We start from the raw sequence: 16,654 nt of genomic DNA on the forward strand, positions 1-16,654 counted from the left end.
TGGTAAATTATGGGTCATTCTTCTCTCTCTGCAGGTGCAGTTTTAGAAAATAAAGTATTGCATATTAAACAAAGTACAGTAGCTTGAATGTGAGAGTCACTTCTGTGAAAGATGAAAATCTTGCTTTCTTATCCAAATTATGCTATCCATTTGAAATAACAAATCAGTATTTTTCATGTGTGCTTGCCTTTAAGCTGCTTAAAGGCTGAGATTTTGCTGGGTAAACTGAGAAAACTGTAGTGCTGGCTAACTTTAAAGCATACTGTTGATATACTGGTGAAAATGGGTTGTGAAGAGAAATTTGGAAACCTCCCCTTCTCTATGATTGGGCAAGATATTTCTTTTCCCTATAAACATACTTGTCACCTCAAAGAAAAGAAGCCTAAAAATTGGCAGCTGTGGGCAAAATTTACCGTGAAAATGATGTGATCAAGCAAAGCCGTTTTCTCTAGTCAAAGTAATTTTTCAAGTTTGCATACTCCGGAATAAGCAAAGTTTTAGGAATTATTATTGACTACAAATTCTGTGATAATTGATTTCTCAAAAAGTTTATTTAAAAATTATAGATTATACATACTAAATAGAATGACAGTCTAGACTTGACTGCTTATTTCTGTCTTGAGGTCATTAGGAGGCTAATTTTTGGTTGTTTTCTCATGCCAGATTATCACCATGAGGTATATAAGATCCCAGAATTCAGCAACGATGTTAATGGGCAGGCCAAAGAGACACAACCCATTTTTTTAGGTAGGTTCCTGTATCAATTAATTTCTCAGCAAAACATCGTGGCCATTTGCAATTAGGGGGAAAAAAGGAAATTGTTGAGGAACGGGAAATGTCTGCCGTTGCTTAATGTATGACATTCTTTTCAAGACCTTTTATTTTACAGATTGCCAATATATCCCTTATTAACATTGCTAAAAGTTGTAATTTCAGACATAAATGTTTATTAGTGTCTACACACAGTGCTAATTATCACTCACTCACAGAGCCAGATGCTGACTGTGCAGTTTTGTGGCTCTGCGCTTACCCCATTTACATTGCATATTCGCTGGCATGCTTCACTGGCAATAGTTTGTGTAATTGGGGTATTACATCTTTGACATCTGGATAACAGAAATTCAATTTCCAGGAAGCTGCTATTTGTTTGGTTTTGCTTCTGCCTTGGGTGGGATAGAGGATTAATGTGCTGTCTTATTATAATGTCCCTTCACCTCTGTGGCCCAGTTGCTAATCCTGCCATGACAAAATTAAATTAAATCTACAGTCAAAAAGCATAAGGAAAATAAAAATGTGATTGTCTGCCTAACCAGCTCTTGATAGTGCTAGTTATCGTCGGGCAGCTCCTCACTTTCCTGGCTTCGTGCTCCTTTGACACCAGCATTTTGGGGTGGGGGAACTGCATGCTTTCCTCTTACTATCCTTGTTCCCAGCTCACCTCAGGGGTGAGCAGAGCTAAAGCGGCATCTCCAAGACTTTCCAGCAAGTGTAGCTGCCCGATGGCTGGGTAGGTAGCCACAAACATTGCCACCTTTTCCAGGTGCAGTGTTGGTGCAAATACTGTGCAGGAAGGACTTAGGATGTGTAATTTTTTTATTTGCACACCATCAGCCAAAAATGAAACCATTGAGGATTTTGCCTCTAAGAGTGAGGTACCCATAAGGTCAGAGTGGAGAGTAGATGGTGGCGTTTGTCTTTAACCTTGTCCGCCTCAGACCTCTGCAGTCGCAGGTAGCAGGGTGAGGGCCCAGCACTGCACAGCAAGGAAGCAGAACATGAGAGGTGTCAGAGTGAGAGTGATTACAAGCAAGGCCACAATTACCCCATCAAGGGAAACTTCAGGTAGCAGGACTGCCGCTCAGACCCAGTGTGGGTCTTCCTTCAGACAAAGCTCTTGCCAGAATCTCTCTGGTTTTGCTTTGAGGGGTGGAAAGGGTGGGTTGGGATGCACGGGGAAGAAGTCAAATATTAATATATAGGTTGAGAGGAAAAATAGGAGGGAAATGTCAGCATTTCTTACATGAGCGATGATGGAGGGCATGTGGATCCTTCTGCCGAGGGAAAGAATATTACTGGGGCCAGCGCTGCTTCCAGGACCTGTTTACTGTTAGGAGAGCTAGGAGCCAAAAGGTTAATAATCAAGTAAAATGCTGTGACCCAAAAAGAGAATATTCATGGATTTCAGTCTTTCCAGTCCCCTAAACTTGGTCAGTTAGAATTCTTTTTTTTTTTTTTTTTCTTTTTTTTGAGACGGAGTTTCACTCTTGTTGCCCAGGCTGGAGTGCAATAGCACGATCTCAGCTCACTGCCACCTCTGCCTCCCGGGTTCAAGCGTTTCTCCTGCTTCAGCCTCCCGAGTAGCTGGGATTACAGGCACCTGCCACCATGCCTGGCTAAATTTTTGTATTTTTAGTAGAGATAGGGTTTCACCATGTTGACCAGGCTGGTCTCCAACTCCTGACCTCAGGTGATCCACCCGTCTCAGCCTCCCAAAGTGCTGGGATTACAGGCGTGAGCCACCATGCTCAGCTCATCAGTTGGAATTCTGTATTATCAAAGTACCACTATGTATAGCCATTTGAAATAAAGAATTTGCCCTTTAGTAGGAAATGTACGTTCGCGATGCAAATGGATCACCATGTCTTTGATTTAATTCTTCTCTAGCAATGCAGGCTTTCCCGTGCTTTCTGCTGTGTATTAGGAAGATGGTAAGGATGCTGTGAAGGAAGTGAATTATCAGGATAAGAGAGGGGAAACTGAAGAGCAACAAGATGCTAGTGCCCAGGACTCAGTGAGCTGGAAGCTCCTGAAGGTGGTAGACGTAGGTGGCTTTCCTTCCTCCTAGTCCGAGTTGAGGAAGATACAAGAATTCCAGTGAAAGACCAGGCTTGGGATAGATACACTTTCAATGTGGTTGCTCCAGAAGGCCTTCAACATTGAGACAAAAGATTGAACAGCCTGGGTGTGTGCTGTGTGTTATTCCCAATCTTTTGCTCATTCTGAAGGCATGACCTAGTTGGTTCCCAAATAACATTTTTATTTTGTGATCTCCAGGTGGGTTAAAAAAATAACAGAAACTGTCACAGAAGCATGATTTCTGGAGCAATTGGGAGTAGTTACTGATGGCCTCTGAGAGTAGGAATTTTTTGTTGACAGTGTTATGGTTTATAGTTCTATAGTTATCCTTTTCAAAACATAGATTTAAGCATTTCAGGCATGTTTATTTTATAAATTGCTGAAGCCTGTCCAGAAAGATGTAGAATTTTATGGGAAGCTTTTGACGTCCAAGGGGGTTTGGTACCAAAATATAGAACTCTCTCTTTTATAACAAAGTACTGACGCACTGTCCCAGGGATGTTCTACACGATTTTCTACATTCAAACATATGTGTTGTTTTTAATACTGTCTGCATCTGTAAGATCAAAGTTTATGTCCTAGGTGAAAAAGAGTCTTCCAGAATGTGACAGAGGTTTCTACATCAAGTCTACTTCTCTGGAACATTTTTAGGCTGTTAACTAAGGTAGCGCATCTCACATGGCAGGGTAGCTTGGTAGTATAAACGGCTTGGCCGTGTGGTTTAGGAATTACTCACTTTTTTTTTTTTTTTTGAGATGGAGTGCAGTGGCAGGATCTCAGCTTACTGCAACCCCCGCCTCCTGGGTTCAAGCAATTTTCCTGTCTCAGCCTCCCAAGTAGCTGGGACTACAGGTGCACGCCACCACGCCTGGCTAATTTTTTGTATTTTTAGTAGAGATGAGGTTTCATCGTGTTAGCCAGGTTGGTCTCGATCTCTTGAGCTCATGATCCGCCTGCCTCAGCCTCCCAAAGTGCTGGGATTGCAGGTGTGAGCCACCGTGCCTGGCCTACTCACATATTTTTAATTGGATGATAGGGTCAGAAGAGGTTACTTTACCCTGTGGACATTGACTTTCTCAAGCTGCTTGTGATGGGACTGCGAAGAAGATTTAAGCACCGTTTGAAGGAAAACAGTTGCTTTAAATCAATTCAGCCAGTGTCTTTATAAGAACATACTCTGAACTCAGCTCTTTTCTGGGATGGGAGTGGGGTCAGAGATAGTCGCAGAAATGGATAGGACACGGACCTTGATCTCGGGGATTCAAATCCAGTTGGGGAGGAAATTGGACAAATTCGGGAAACAGGGAGCAGTATTCAGCAATCGAAAGGGCTGCAGTTGTTTGCGCACTTACTGTGTGCAAGGCAGGACGTTGATCACTTCATCCGAAAGACCTGATTTGCTCTTCATAGCATGTCTGTACGAATTCTCATCATCCCCATGTTGTAGATGAGCCTAGAGATGTCAAGGTGACCTGCCCAGGGTCTCCCAAGTAGGAAGTGCCACAGGTGGGGCTCCAGTGAACCTCTGCCTGAGCGTTGAACACTCCACTTAACCGCCTCTCTGTGAACAGTAATTAAATGACAAATGTGAATGGTTGGGGCAGTAGTAAATAGGGCAGAGGGGAGGGCTCTGCAAAGCAAAGCTATTGAACTACAGGAAAGAGTTGCCCTGTATTTCTCCTCCCTGGAGAAGATTCCAGGTGGGAAGGGCGAGGGAGCCACCAATACCATCATTATAAATCAACCATGAGTGCTGCGCTTTATGGTTTAGAAAGTGCTTTACATCTGTTTTCTTACCATATACCTGTGGAGTATTTAGGGCAGATGATGATTCCTGTAATAATGGGAGCCGAAGCTCAGTTATCTGACCTGCTCATGAATAGGACCTGCTCAGAATAAGCTCAGTTATCTGACCTGCTCAAAGAGGACACGCTCGAAAAGGCCGGAGGAACCCAGGCCACCTCTCAAAGATCTTTCCCCTCTGCCATGCAGAGCCATACAATGCCTAGGCGCATGGGGGAGACCTTAGCTGCTAGCAGGAGACTTTTAGAAGTGTTTTAATGAGACAATTAATTTTATTATTCATAGCAGTAATGCAAATATTAAATGAAGTCCGTTTTTATACATTGAATGTTGGGTTAGCTTTATCATAGTATGTACGTTTGAAACATGTTTCTTTTTCAGGTGTTCAGTCTCATTCATTTATGCATTCAACAAAAATTCATTGCGCTCCATGTGCATCCATGCCAAGCCCTGTTCTCGTTATTCTTTTTCATGTTCAGTTCAGTTGTTCAGCTTTCTGTAGATTAAGCACACAGGATGGCAGTTGAGATCTCTGAAACTCTGAATCTCTCTCTCTCTCTCCCTTTTTTTTTGGAGACGGAATCTCATTCTGTCGCCCAGGCTGGAGTGCAATGGTGCGATGTTGCCTCACTGAAACCTCTGCCTCCCAGTTTCAAGCGATTATTCTGCCGCAGCCTTCTGAGTAGCTGGGATGACAGGCACACACCACCACATCCAGCTGATTTTTGTATTTTTAAATAGAGATGGGCTTTCACCATGTTGGCCAGGGTGGTCTTGAACTCCTGACCTCGTGATCTATCCGCCTCAGCCTCTCAAAGTGCTGGGATTACACGTATGAGCCACTGTGCCCGGGCAACTCTGAATCTCTTTTCAGTGGCTTTCTCGACGACAGCTGCCCCCACTAGAGTCCCCAGAATCTCCCCAAAGAGGACACACTCGAAAAATTCCTGTGCGTGTTTACAAGTTAGAGAGTTAGCTCCTAGCCACAGCATCATTCTCCTCCCTGGCGAATTGGGCAGGTCGGTTTGTAAGATGGAGGGTTCTTCTTCACCTGGAATCAGGTGGCCTGGGTCCCACCCTGGTTCTTGGTTGGTTTCAGAAGGATTGGGAGCTAAGTCCGTGCTCCCAAGAGGAAGAAGGGTCTGGTGTGTAACCATTCCTTGGGCAGGAGTTGTAACTTCAGAGAAAGTGAAGAGGCGAGAGGGGAAAGAGGGGAAAAGTAGAACCCCAAAATCCCAGTATTTGGAAGCAAGTGCTTTCCTCTGTTCCTCCCTCCGGAAAGCTCCACCTTCAGCTCCCTGGCCCCTGTGTCCTTGTGTCCCTGGCCTCTTTGATGTCAGTTCTCTCCTTTTTTGGTGGCGAAGTGAATGGGGCAGACGACCAGGAGAGTCTCTTGGGGTTAGCAACGTGGCCAGTAGTAGAAGGTGTCATTTACCCAGAGCATGCTGTGTTCCAGGCACTATGTAAAGGAGTTTGTAAATGTTATCCCATTCATTGTCCCAAGAAAGGTACTGTCATTCCCTCTTTATGGATGAAGAATTTGAGGAGTTCACAGCCTTTCTCAGTGGCGGAGCCAGGATGCAAGCCAGGTCTGCCTGTCTCCAAAGCAAGCCCTTCACCACATGGTATGCTTTGTTCAAGCGCGCTCCCAAGCGGAACCCCCGGCCTGTCCAGCAGATCAGAGGGTAGCAGAGCTGCTTGAAGAAAGGTCGAGAAGACCCAGAACACCTTACATGTGTTCCACATTCCTCCGTGGGCCTCTGCAGAATGTTAGGGTGCCCCAGACACTATTTTAAAACCCCTAGTCTGAACAGTTCCCCAGGTTTCATATAGCACCTGATGTGCCCAGTTATACTCTAGGACTGAAAAATGAGCTTCAAAAACAATTGCAAGTAAAGTCAAAGTTTGGAGAGCCTCTTGAGGAAGTTTAAATACCGACGGCTCCTTTAAATTTATGTGCACACAAAAAATGTGTTTCAGTAGCTGTGGATGCAGAACTTTGTCATTGTCATGTATTACTTGTTGCCTAAAGTTTGGGAGGCATTTATAGTTAGGCTGTCTAGCTACTCGCATTTCTCTTTTCGTTTCTATTGCAGCTGCACTGTGAGGTTGGTGTTGGGTCTGCCTCATGTTTTACAAATGGGAACCTGAGATCGGGGATGAAAGTGATTTGCCCAAGGCTACATGGTCATTAGTAGCTCACCACACTTTCCAGTCGGGTCTCCTGACATCCACTTCTGAGCTCTTCACCTTGTCAGAGCTGTCGCAACTCCTTGCTCCAATCTGCCCACACGGGCAGATCTTAATACGTAACTCCTCACCCTCTCTCCAGCTCAGAGCCCTCAGCTGCCTTGTCATGGTTTCTAGAATCAAGGCAAAGCTCTTCACTGAGTGTTTCCTACGCACGGTCTGAGCTGGACACATCTGCATCTCCCTGTCTCCAGCTTTCATGTAACTGCCTTCTCTTGAGCCAGCCGGCTTCCTAGCAAAGCAGGACTTCCAGGCACAGAGTGGGCACCTCAGGGAGAAGGAATGGGGTCGGCAGGAGCTTCGGCCTGGAAAAACCCCTCCTGCCGGGAAGAAAGGAGCTAGGGTTTGTTTACATCTCCCGTGTGTGCTGGGCACTCCCTCACTTTGTCCCATTTAACGCTGAGACAAGCTCTGAGAAGGTGTTGTCACTTTTACATTTTTATGAGAAAAATGGGCCTTTCGAATGATTAATTTGCATAAGGTCATAGCTAAGAGACATAAGCCTGGGTCTGGAATTTGAACATGGCCTGGCTGTAATCTTTGCGCTGCAGAACGCTGCCTTGGAGGGATGAGGCCCCGCTCTAGGCTCTTTCGGTTCACTGTCTGTTTCTAGACCACCTTTCAGCCTTCTCTTGCTCTTCAGCCTCACTGAAAACATGTGCTGTGTCAAACTGGACTGATCATTCCCACCTAAAGCACCCTGCCAGCCCCTTCCCCGCCCTTTGCCCGTGGCTTCTTCTCCATCCTAGCCTCCTACCAGGCCTTACCCCATCTCCAAACTCCTTCTAGTAAAATCCTGTCTCTCTTACTGGTTTTTAAAGCCCAATTCAAATATTGCCTTGGCCTGTAAGCCTTCTCAGTTTGCATAGCGTAGTAGAGAGAAGGCAGATTTACAGCCAGAAAACCTTGCCTCGAATCTCAGGCTCCCAGTTGTAACACCTTGGATAACACTCTTGAGGGGTTTTCCTTGTCATCTCTAATAGAATAATAATGTTGGCCCTCACCACCATTGCCACGTTTTCCTGATGCACGTGGGAAATCCTGTAAGGTAGAACACTTTTTCAAACTCGAAAATGCTGTGTTTGTGTTATTATCATCCCATGCTCCCTCCTTCTCCCAAATTTAGGAGTTATCCTTTCCTCTCATCACTTGGGCACTAGGTAATGACATTACTCTTTTTTGGCACTTACCATGTGATCCCTAATATTTACTTATTTTCATGTGTAGTTTTGTTGTGCTCCAAGTCACCCTGCAAATCCTCCCCCGAACCTTCACAGCTGCCACATGGAAATGGAGGTGTTTATTTGCAGGACTCTGGTAATCTCTCCTAATGTAAATTGTCGATCCTAGAGGGCAAGTGTGACCTGAATTCATTTTGGATCCTTTGAGAACCTAGCACAATGCTGTATCCATAATAGGTGCACTGCTGATAGGTCCTCAGATATGTGATTTAAATGCATGAATATATTGGCCGCTGTAGTTAGGACTCTGAAGATTTACTGTATACTGCTATATTGAGATTTGAGAGACATTTAGTGAGCCAAACTAAAAGATGCCTCATTTAACTCGAAGAAGCTTCTGTAATATACTAGAGTAGAAATTTGGGATTTCTGATGTTGATTTGTGAGATACAACTTCTTTTTTCAAATCTAGAGGAGACTGAAAAGGAGAACTTGCATATGAAAGCTAGTGACACGTTGAAACCCCAAATTGGAAAATCACATTTGTTCTACTTGTTCCTTATTCTGCTCGAACACAGGTACAGCTTTAGAAAGGTGCTTCAGATAGTGCTAGCCCGTCTTTAAACTGATGTTGACGTTGTTGACTTCTCAGGTTCCACGTGAAGCCAGCTTTTCTACCTTAATTTAAGGACACACAGCCATGCATTAAAGATCACACCAGCAAACCTTCCTGCCTGTTGGGTTTCTGAGGGAGTTGGGCCCCTGCCCACAGCCGCCCGAGTTGTACCTGCCCATGGGGCCTGGTGAGGGGCCAGTAGGGCTGGCATCCAGCCTGTAGTCTGCTCGCTGCGGCCCACGTGGGGGCAGCAGCTGTCCTGAGAAAAAGCCACCTCTTTCTTTCTGTTTCTCACGAAGGCTCAGCAACTGCCCTATAAATGAACAGTGTGATATATTGTGGTTTTTCACTTTTCTTACACTGGTCATGACCAAATCATTAAAAAATAAATAACTAAATTCATGAAGGGCAGAATCTAAGGAAATGTGTTAATTCAGCCTATGATTTTGTTTTCGAAAGAAAATCATGTAGCCATCTATACAGTGAAATAAAGATTCTGAACCATTGTGTTTTGCATCTCCAAGTTAAAAATAGACCTGGGACATTGATGCAGGAAGTTCGTTATCCTTATAAGTAGCAGATTATCAGAGAAAGTGACCTGGACAGCAGTGCCTGCGGCGTAGAGGGGAGCGGGGCTGGGGGCAGGACAGAGACCTGAGCCTGCAGCCTGCAGCCTTCCATCCGCACGGTGCCTTTAGGCACCTCAGAGTATTGTCTGCAACTTGGGCTATTCCTCGCCTGAAACTGTTTTCCATCTTTCAGAGATAAGGTCTTACTCTGTTGCCCTGGTGGAGTACGGTGGTGTAATCATAGCTCACTGAAGCCTCCGACTCCTGGGCTCAACCTACGCAGCCTCCCACATAGCTGGGACTTCAGGCATGCGCCACCACACATAGCTAATTTTTTGATATTTTATAGAGACAGGGTCTCCCTAGTTGCCCAGGCTGATCTTGAACTCCTGGCTTCAAGCGATCCTCCTGCCTTGGCCTCCCACAGTCCTGGGATTAGAGAAATGATACTTGAAATTCTTTATCGTCTAAGTGTACCCACACTTCTTAGCATGACAGCGGAGACCCTGCATGAACTGCCCCCTGGTGACTTCTTCCAGCTGATTCCTGACGCTGCCCTCTTGCCTCCATGTACAGCCAACCTTTCATCCCTGCAGCAGCCCCCCTTCCTTACATTTTAGGCAGTGCACTTCCTCACTTCATTGACACGCCTGCCACTCTTCTGCAAAAAAAAATATTCTACAAAAAAATACAAAAATTAGCCGGGTGTCATGGTGCATGCCTATAGCCCCAGCTACTCAGGAGGCTGAGGTGGGAGGATCAGTTGAGCCCGGCAGGGGCGGAAGTTGCAGTGAGCTGAGATAGCACCATTGTACTCCAGCCTGAGCAACAAGTGAGACCCAGTCTCAAAAACAAACAGAAAACCCCAAAAGGGCAGCAAGGGCTTGCTTTGTTTATTCTGCTTGCTTCTTAAAGAATATAACCAGATATTCCAGTCAAAACATATTTTTCATATGGTCACATATGTCTTCAATGGAGACTGAGAAATATGGCCTTTACTTGAACACTTAAATATAATGCCCTCTTGCACTAGAAATCGAAAAACCTCCTTTGGTGTCAGTTCTTCAGAGCCTGTGTGTGTCCTGCTATCATCTAACCTGATCTCTTTGCATTTTTGTTTGCAGAACAGTGTCTGGCACATTCTAGGAAATATCATAAGTACTTGTTAAATAAACTTTTTTTTTTCTTTGAGGTAGAATCTCACTCTGTCACAGCTCGCTGTATCCTCTGCCTCCCAGGTTCAAGTGATTCTCCTGCCTCAGCCTCCCAAGTAGCTGGCATTACAGGCACACACCACCATGCCTGGCTAGTTTTTGTATTTTTAGTAGAGACAGGGTTTCACCATGTTGGCCAGGCAGGTCTTGAACTCCTGACCTCAAGTGATCTACCTGCCTTGGCCTCCCAAAGTGCTAGGATTGCAGGCATGAGCCACTGCGCCCAGCCTGTTTTCTGTTTCGTTAGGTAGCAGTCCCCCTCCTTTAAAATCTAACTCTGAGACAGGATGCGCTACTGCACCCTGAGTGTCACCAGCCTCCACCCTCTCAAGCTGTGGTCTCGCAGACTCACATGGCACAAGGGACAGCACCCCTCGAATCTTGCAACACTGTGACCCTGGCATGCACTCTACCAGCCTCTTTGCCTAGAGTGACCTCAACTACCCTCGCGTCCACGATCCTTTATTTATCCTTCCAGTCTTAGCTTGAATTCCTTCAGAGCAAGACTCTTGAGTATTCAGTGCTCTGTTCCTATAACTATTTTTGAATAACTAAATAGGCACAGAGTAGACTCTTAATAACTATTTTTGAATACATGAATGAGTTCCGTGTTAAACATGTTAAAAGGTAATGCGCCTCCAGTTATCAGTAGATGAGAGTGGACGACTGGTTGACTTGAGGCCGTTTCCTTGTGCAGTATTGTCCCATGCGGCACACGAGGTCTTCATCCCAGCCTCCACAGGTTGGCAGGATAAACGTACGTCAATGTTGATAGCACACCATCTAAACATTGTGCTGGTCAAACGTGCCCTCTCCGGAGGTAAGCTACAGCACGGCCCGTGGCAGGCCAGGGTTGTGGAATCAGTCATCCTGAAGGCAATTTGGCTTTAAACAGGAAAAAAACTATTCCATTGCCATCAACTAAACAACACACCTCCCTGGTCCATTGTCTCACAGATGCCAGGATGAAGGGGGAGCGGATGAGAGGCTGCACTAAACAATTTGGCCACATGACCATAGTTAGGAGACAGAGGTCAAAGGGGACATTCCACTGGGTGAGGTTACTGTGCCTCATTTCTCTACAAAGGATAGCTTATCGCACATATATTTGATAATATATTCTCAAATCATTACAAAGTTTAGACATATTTTTTTCAGTGTTCCATACAACCAATATGCTTGTAAATAAGAATCCATAAAATTGTTTTCTTATGATTGCATTTTTTTCAAACATGCAGAAATATACTGTGTTATTTGGATTCCAAGGGGTTTACAATGTTTTTTACTTGAAATCAAATTTTATATCTGAAAGGTTAATGGAGAAAACTAATTATGCTATCTGGTAACCAAATGTGTGATGAGACATTTGTCTCTGTAATTAACAGCAAGGAACTTTTATAGTTCCATAAAATTGAATGCTACATCGAGTATTCTGTGAGCATTTGTTTGGCTGAGGTGTCCAAAACAGAGATGTTTATGGATGATATAAACTTGAGCTGAAATGTAATGCAGGTGTCTGTGCGTCTCACAGCATTTCTCATTGTTGAAATGGAAGCCAAAAGATTAATACCTTTACATTGTCATGATAAAATAAGTAATGTGTTCTTGGAACAGTGGAACACTACATAAGTTACTCAGTGATTCCAAGAATTTATTCTGTTCCAGGAATAATATCCTTAACAATTTATTTTTACAGAAAAAGTTGATGCAACATAATAGACCATGAAGTTGCTCGCATGGTGAATGGAGTTATACCTCAAGTATGACTTTACACCTCCACAGGAAATGTAAAGACCCCCACCAAAACGCAAGCAAGGTTAAGGGACCTCTTAAAAGTAAAAAGTCAGGAGATGCAAAAGTTAAAGTTCCTCTGTTGCATTAACTCATTCTCATTGCACATAGATAATTTTTTCGATTACTAGCAAGACTTTAATGGGTACCTTAATATGCACGGCATGAAATGTAGTTGAGGAGTGGCTGCAGGAATATTAGCTTTAGCATTTCTCTACAAGTTCAGTGTTCCTCTTTTTAACTCTCCGCTGGGAGGGAGGGCCTGGTGCCAGCACACGGTGGAGCAGGGTGGCCCTGGGTCGACCCAGCTTCCCTGGTTTACTTGGTCATTCTAGACAGGCAGCTTTGGGGGAAACTGAATTTCCCACCTGTCATCTGCAATGAACTAGGAGGAAGCTGGAGATGAGACATGTCCCTCGGGGAAGGCTTTCATGAGAAGATGTGGCTGAATTGAAGCACCAAATGGGCTCTGCTTGCCACCCCGCTGCACACTCTGCAGAAAGGAGAGCTGTACAGTTGCCTCCGATCTGGGTTTGTCTCTTGCATATCAGTGGCGGGGTTTTCCCATCAGCTTTCCTCAGTCATATCTTCTCATCATATCTGTTGTTAGAATTTGCATTAATATATTCATATTGTAGATGCTTCCTGAAGCCACTGTGCCAGGCTGGAAGGTGGTAGAACCCACTAGGCTGTGAAAAGAGAAACTACGGATTCTGTGGGAACATGGAACAGGAGGCTTCCCAGGCCTGGGGAAGTAAGGAATATGGCCCTTAAGAAAATGACCTTGAAACTGAGACCTGAAGGGCAAATCTGGGGTTGGGGCTGAGGACACAGAAGGGGCAGCATGTGAGGACCAGTACGCAGGCTCCTCTGAGACTCAGGAAGGCCTTTGGCAGAGCCAGAGCACAGACAGTCGCTTCTTGGATTCTGATTGAATTGTTGTGAAGGGAGGCCTGAGCACATTCATTCATTCATTCATTTATTTTGAGATGGCATCTTGCTCTTGTCACCCAGGCTGGAGTGCAGTGGCACAATCTCGGCTCACTGCAACCTCAGCCTCCTGGGTTCAAGCAATTCTCCTGCCTCAGCTTCCCGAGTAGTAGCTGGGACTACAGGCATGTGCCACCATGCCCAACTAATTTTGTATTTTTAGTAGAGATGGGGTTTCTCCTAGTTGGTCAGGCTGGTCTCAAACTCCCGACCTCAGGTGATCCACCCACCTCGGCCTCCCAAGGGCTGGGATTACAGGCGTGAGCCATCGTGCCCGGCCAGCGCTTTTATTTTTTAAAAGTTGCCCCAGTGGTTCTCATGTGCAGCCAGACCTGAGAGCCAGCTACCTCCATAGAATAGGGGAGATGAGGCAGGATCCAGGGCTGGAGGAAAGACAAGGAGGCCTCGGGGAGCTGCGGCTCCATCCTGGGGTATTGGCACCCTATGTAGGTTCACACTGTAATTCAATTTGCATTTTTGAAAGATCACTTCACCTTCAGGGTGGAATAGAATGGGAGGGAGCAATCCTGAAGGCTTGTGGCAGTCGCCCCATTGAGTGATACCAAGGATGGGGTGGTGGTAGGGAGAAGCAGTTGTGTTCTAAAGTAATTTCACAGTTGTAAGAAGCAACACTTGGTGACTACTAGTCAGCTGTGGCGGGGGGCAGGGAAGAGGAATAGCTCCCAAGTTTTGGGCTCCTACAGCTAAGTTGGCCTGTTTACTCAGGCGGGGGGAGGGTCGTGATAAAATAACACTTTTAGACATGATGTTAAGATCGCTTTTAAGATGTCCAAGTGAGGCTCTCTGGTAAGCAATTGGATGTATGGCTCTGGCATCTTGAGGTGGAACCTGGGCTGGAGTCCTCTTGTGCAGATGGTCAGTGGAGCCAGGAGAGAGCATGGAGGGCGAGGAGACGGCCCGGGCCAGTGTCCTGAAGCTGTGGACGCTGAGGCAGTGTTTTGCACACCAGTGGTTGTGACCTATAAGTAGGTCATGATATCAGTTTAGTGGATTGTCACCAACACTAACTGCAACAGTAACAATAGCAATCATAAGAAGAAAGAAATAGAGTAAGATAGAAAACATCAAGGTACACTGCATACAGGAAAGAGAAATTCATGACACCCTTGTTAAGAGTTGTGTGCATGGGGCTGGGCGCAGTGGCTCATGCCTGTAATCCCAGCACTTTGGGAGGCCGAGGAGGCTACTAGACCATGAGATCAAAAGATCAAGACCATACTGGGCATGGTGGTGGGTACCTGTTCTCCCAGCTACTCAGGAGGCTGAGGCAGGAGAATCGCTTGAACCGGGGATGTGGAGGTCACAGTGAACTGAGATTGTGCTACCGCACTCCAGCCTGGCAACAGAGTGAGACTCCATCTCAAAAAAAAAGAAAGAGTTCTGTGCATGGTATGCATAACTGTATGTGAGTTCTAAGTCATCGTGAAAAATGTATTTCTTGCTATGAACCATGGCCAGAAAAGTTGGGAAGCCACTGATTTAAGCTACTGTTGCCTTAGTCCCAGAGATTTCCCGCAAGACTCACTCAGGGCAGGCTGCCATTCTCCAGGTGCCTTGGGCCCAAAGTTACCCAAACCCCTTGAGATCTTTGGAAGAAAAAGGCATTGTGAATGTGATCTATTTGTCATCATCATTAATAGTATTTACACTGAAAATGAAATTGTTCAATAGCATGTGTATTTAACTCAGAATATTTAAAAAATTTAAATGAAGAAATATAATCTAGACGGTACTTAATAATGTTTAGACTTACCTGATCAATGAGGTAGATATGGAAATTTACATCCCAGAAGGAGGGCAGATTTACATTTCTGTGTCAACACTCCAGAAGTTTTCTGTACAGGAGAGCAGAGGATCGGCATTTCAGCTTTTATTTAAAGGGTGTCTCTTTGCAAATAGCAAATTATGAACATTTTCTTGTTGAATGAAGGCAAGACCTGTGTTACTGTTAGAATTCAGAAGCAGCTGTTAATCTGTAATCTTGTTCTATTTTTTCCTAGGTGTATTGTCAACCTTTGGAGACTTTTGCTTTGTGTTTCAAAGAATCATGAACATAAACTTTAATTTCATCTTTGCGTTTTGTAGAACTAACAAGCTTCACATGGGCCAAGTTTCCAGTTTGTTTTTTTCTAAGAGACAGGATCTCGCTATGTTGTCCAGGCTGGAGTGCAGAGCCTGTTAACAGGCGTGGTTATACCATACCGCATCCTTAAACTCCTGGGCTCAAGTGATCCTCCTGCCTCAGCCTCCCAAGTACCAATTTCCAATTTAAAAGGAAATATCTGAGCCTCATTCTTCTTAGTTTGGAGCAATGCGACTAAGTCAGAATCTGTAACGATGGTTTGGTTCAGTGGCTTCCTTGTTTCCACCATGTGTGCTAATATATCTAGGTAGTTACGGTACCAGCTAGTTCAGACAGCACCCATGTCTTGTTGTGACAGCCCCCTGGACACCGGTTTGTCTCACGAATGGAGCCCTTCCTGCCATTCAGCTAGTTCCTTGAGCAGCTTAGTAGAGTAGTGCAGCACAGGGACCCAGAAGCCTGATGCATCCAGTGCAGATCTCTGTTGGAGAGGAAATCAGAGAAGGGACAAGACACGCCTTAGATCCTGCCTTGGATAGGCGTTTAACTGTAAAACCCACTCAGTCTTGCTCATCTTCTTTTTGACTCTTAAAATTTTCTTGCGCAACTAAATTGTTCTGGGGAAGACTTCTTGGAAGCAGTGATCTCTGAGCTGATTTTGCCAGGAGCCAAGGGGAAGGAAGTAGGACGGTCTAGGAGGAGAGGACTGCAGGACAATGGCGTGGAAAGAAGACATAGTGTGGCTTCACCTGTTTTCTCTGAGCGAGTGCTTCCAACTACAATCCCATTCTGTGCCTTCAGCCATCTGCCAGCATTCACACAGGTTTAGTGAGCTTCACTTTAAACCAGCAGGTAACAGTTACACGTGCAAACACATCACCCCTTCGTCCTCCAAAACCTGACCTCCCTTCGCTTGCTAATGGTCCGCTAACCTCCCAGTAATGCACTCAAACCCATCATCCTCATCTCTTGCCGCCTTTTCTCACTCACATGTAATCAGCGTGGACTCCTCTCTCTCCCTCCCATCCTTGCTTCCTCCCTTTCTTCTAAATCATATCAGAACACTGAATTCCATTTGGACTGGAATTCTAATTCCATTAGGACATCAAGATGTCGTATCCCTGTTTGTGTCAGGAAATTGCAGTTTGGATCCCAGTGTCCTTAGCGAGACATCCCCGAAGCCCACAAGGAGGAAGCCCAGCTCTGTTCTCCCTGGCTTTTGCTTTCAGTACATGTTACCCTTTCTCTGGAGCTTGGAGTCTTAGTTTTGCACTTTCCTA

The 16,654-nt window shown here is 45.2% G+C and overlaps 1 protein-coding gene across 10 annotated transcripts in view; it reads left to right on the forward strand.

The window, feature by feature from the left end:
• BEND7 (BEN domain containing 7) overlaps positions 1 to 16,654 on the forward strand; it is a 92,319-nt gene that overhangs the window by 2,910 nt on the left and 72,755 nt on the right. For 9 of the 10 annotated variants that reach the window (XM_037739023.1, XM_017529839.2, XM_017529837.2 and 6 more), the window contains exon 2: positions 664 to 747. The exons of the other annotated variant lie outside the window; for it this stretch is intronic. In XM_037739023.1, the coding sequence (XP_037594951.1) occupies positions 664 to 747 (84 nt within the window). The remainder of the gene's footprint in view (positions 1 to 663; positions 748 to 16,654) is intronic. 10 annotated transcript variants of the gene reach the window in all.

Source organism: Cebus imitator, unplaced genomic scaffold (genome assembly GCF_001604975.1).
Source record: "Cebus imitator isolate Cc_AM_T3 unplaced genomic scaffold, Cebus_imitator-1.0 Scaffold61, whole genome shotgun sequence".
NCBI lineage: Eukaryota > Metazoa > Chordata > Mammalia > Primates > Cebidae > Cebus > Cebus imitator.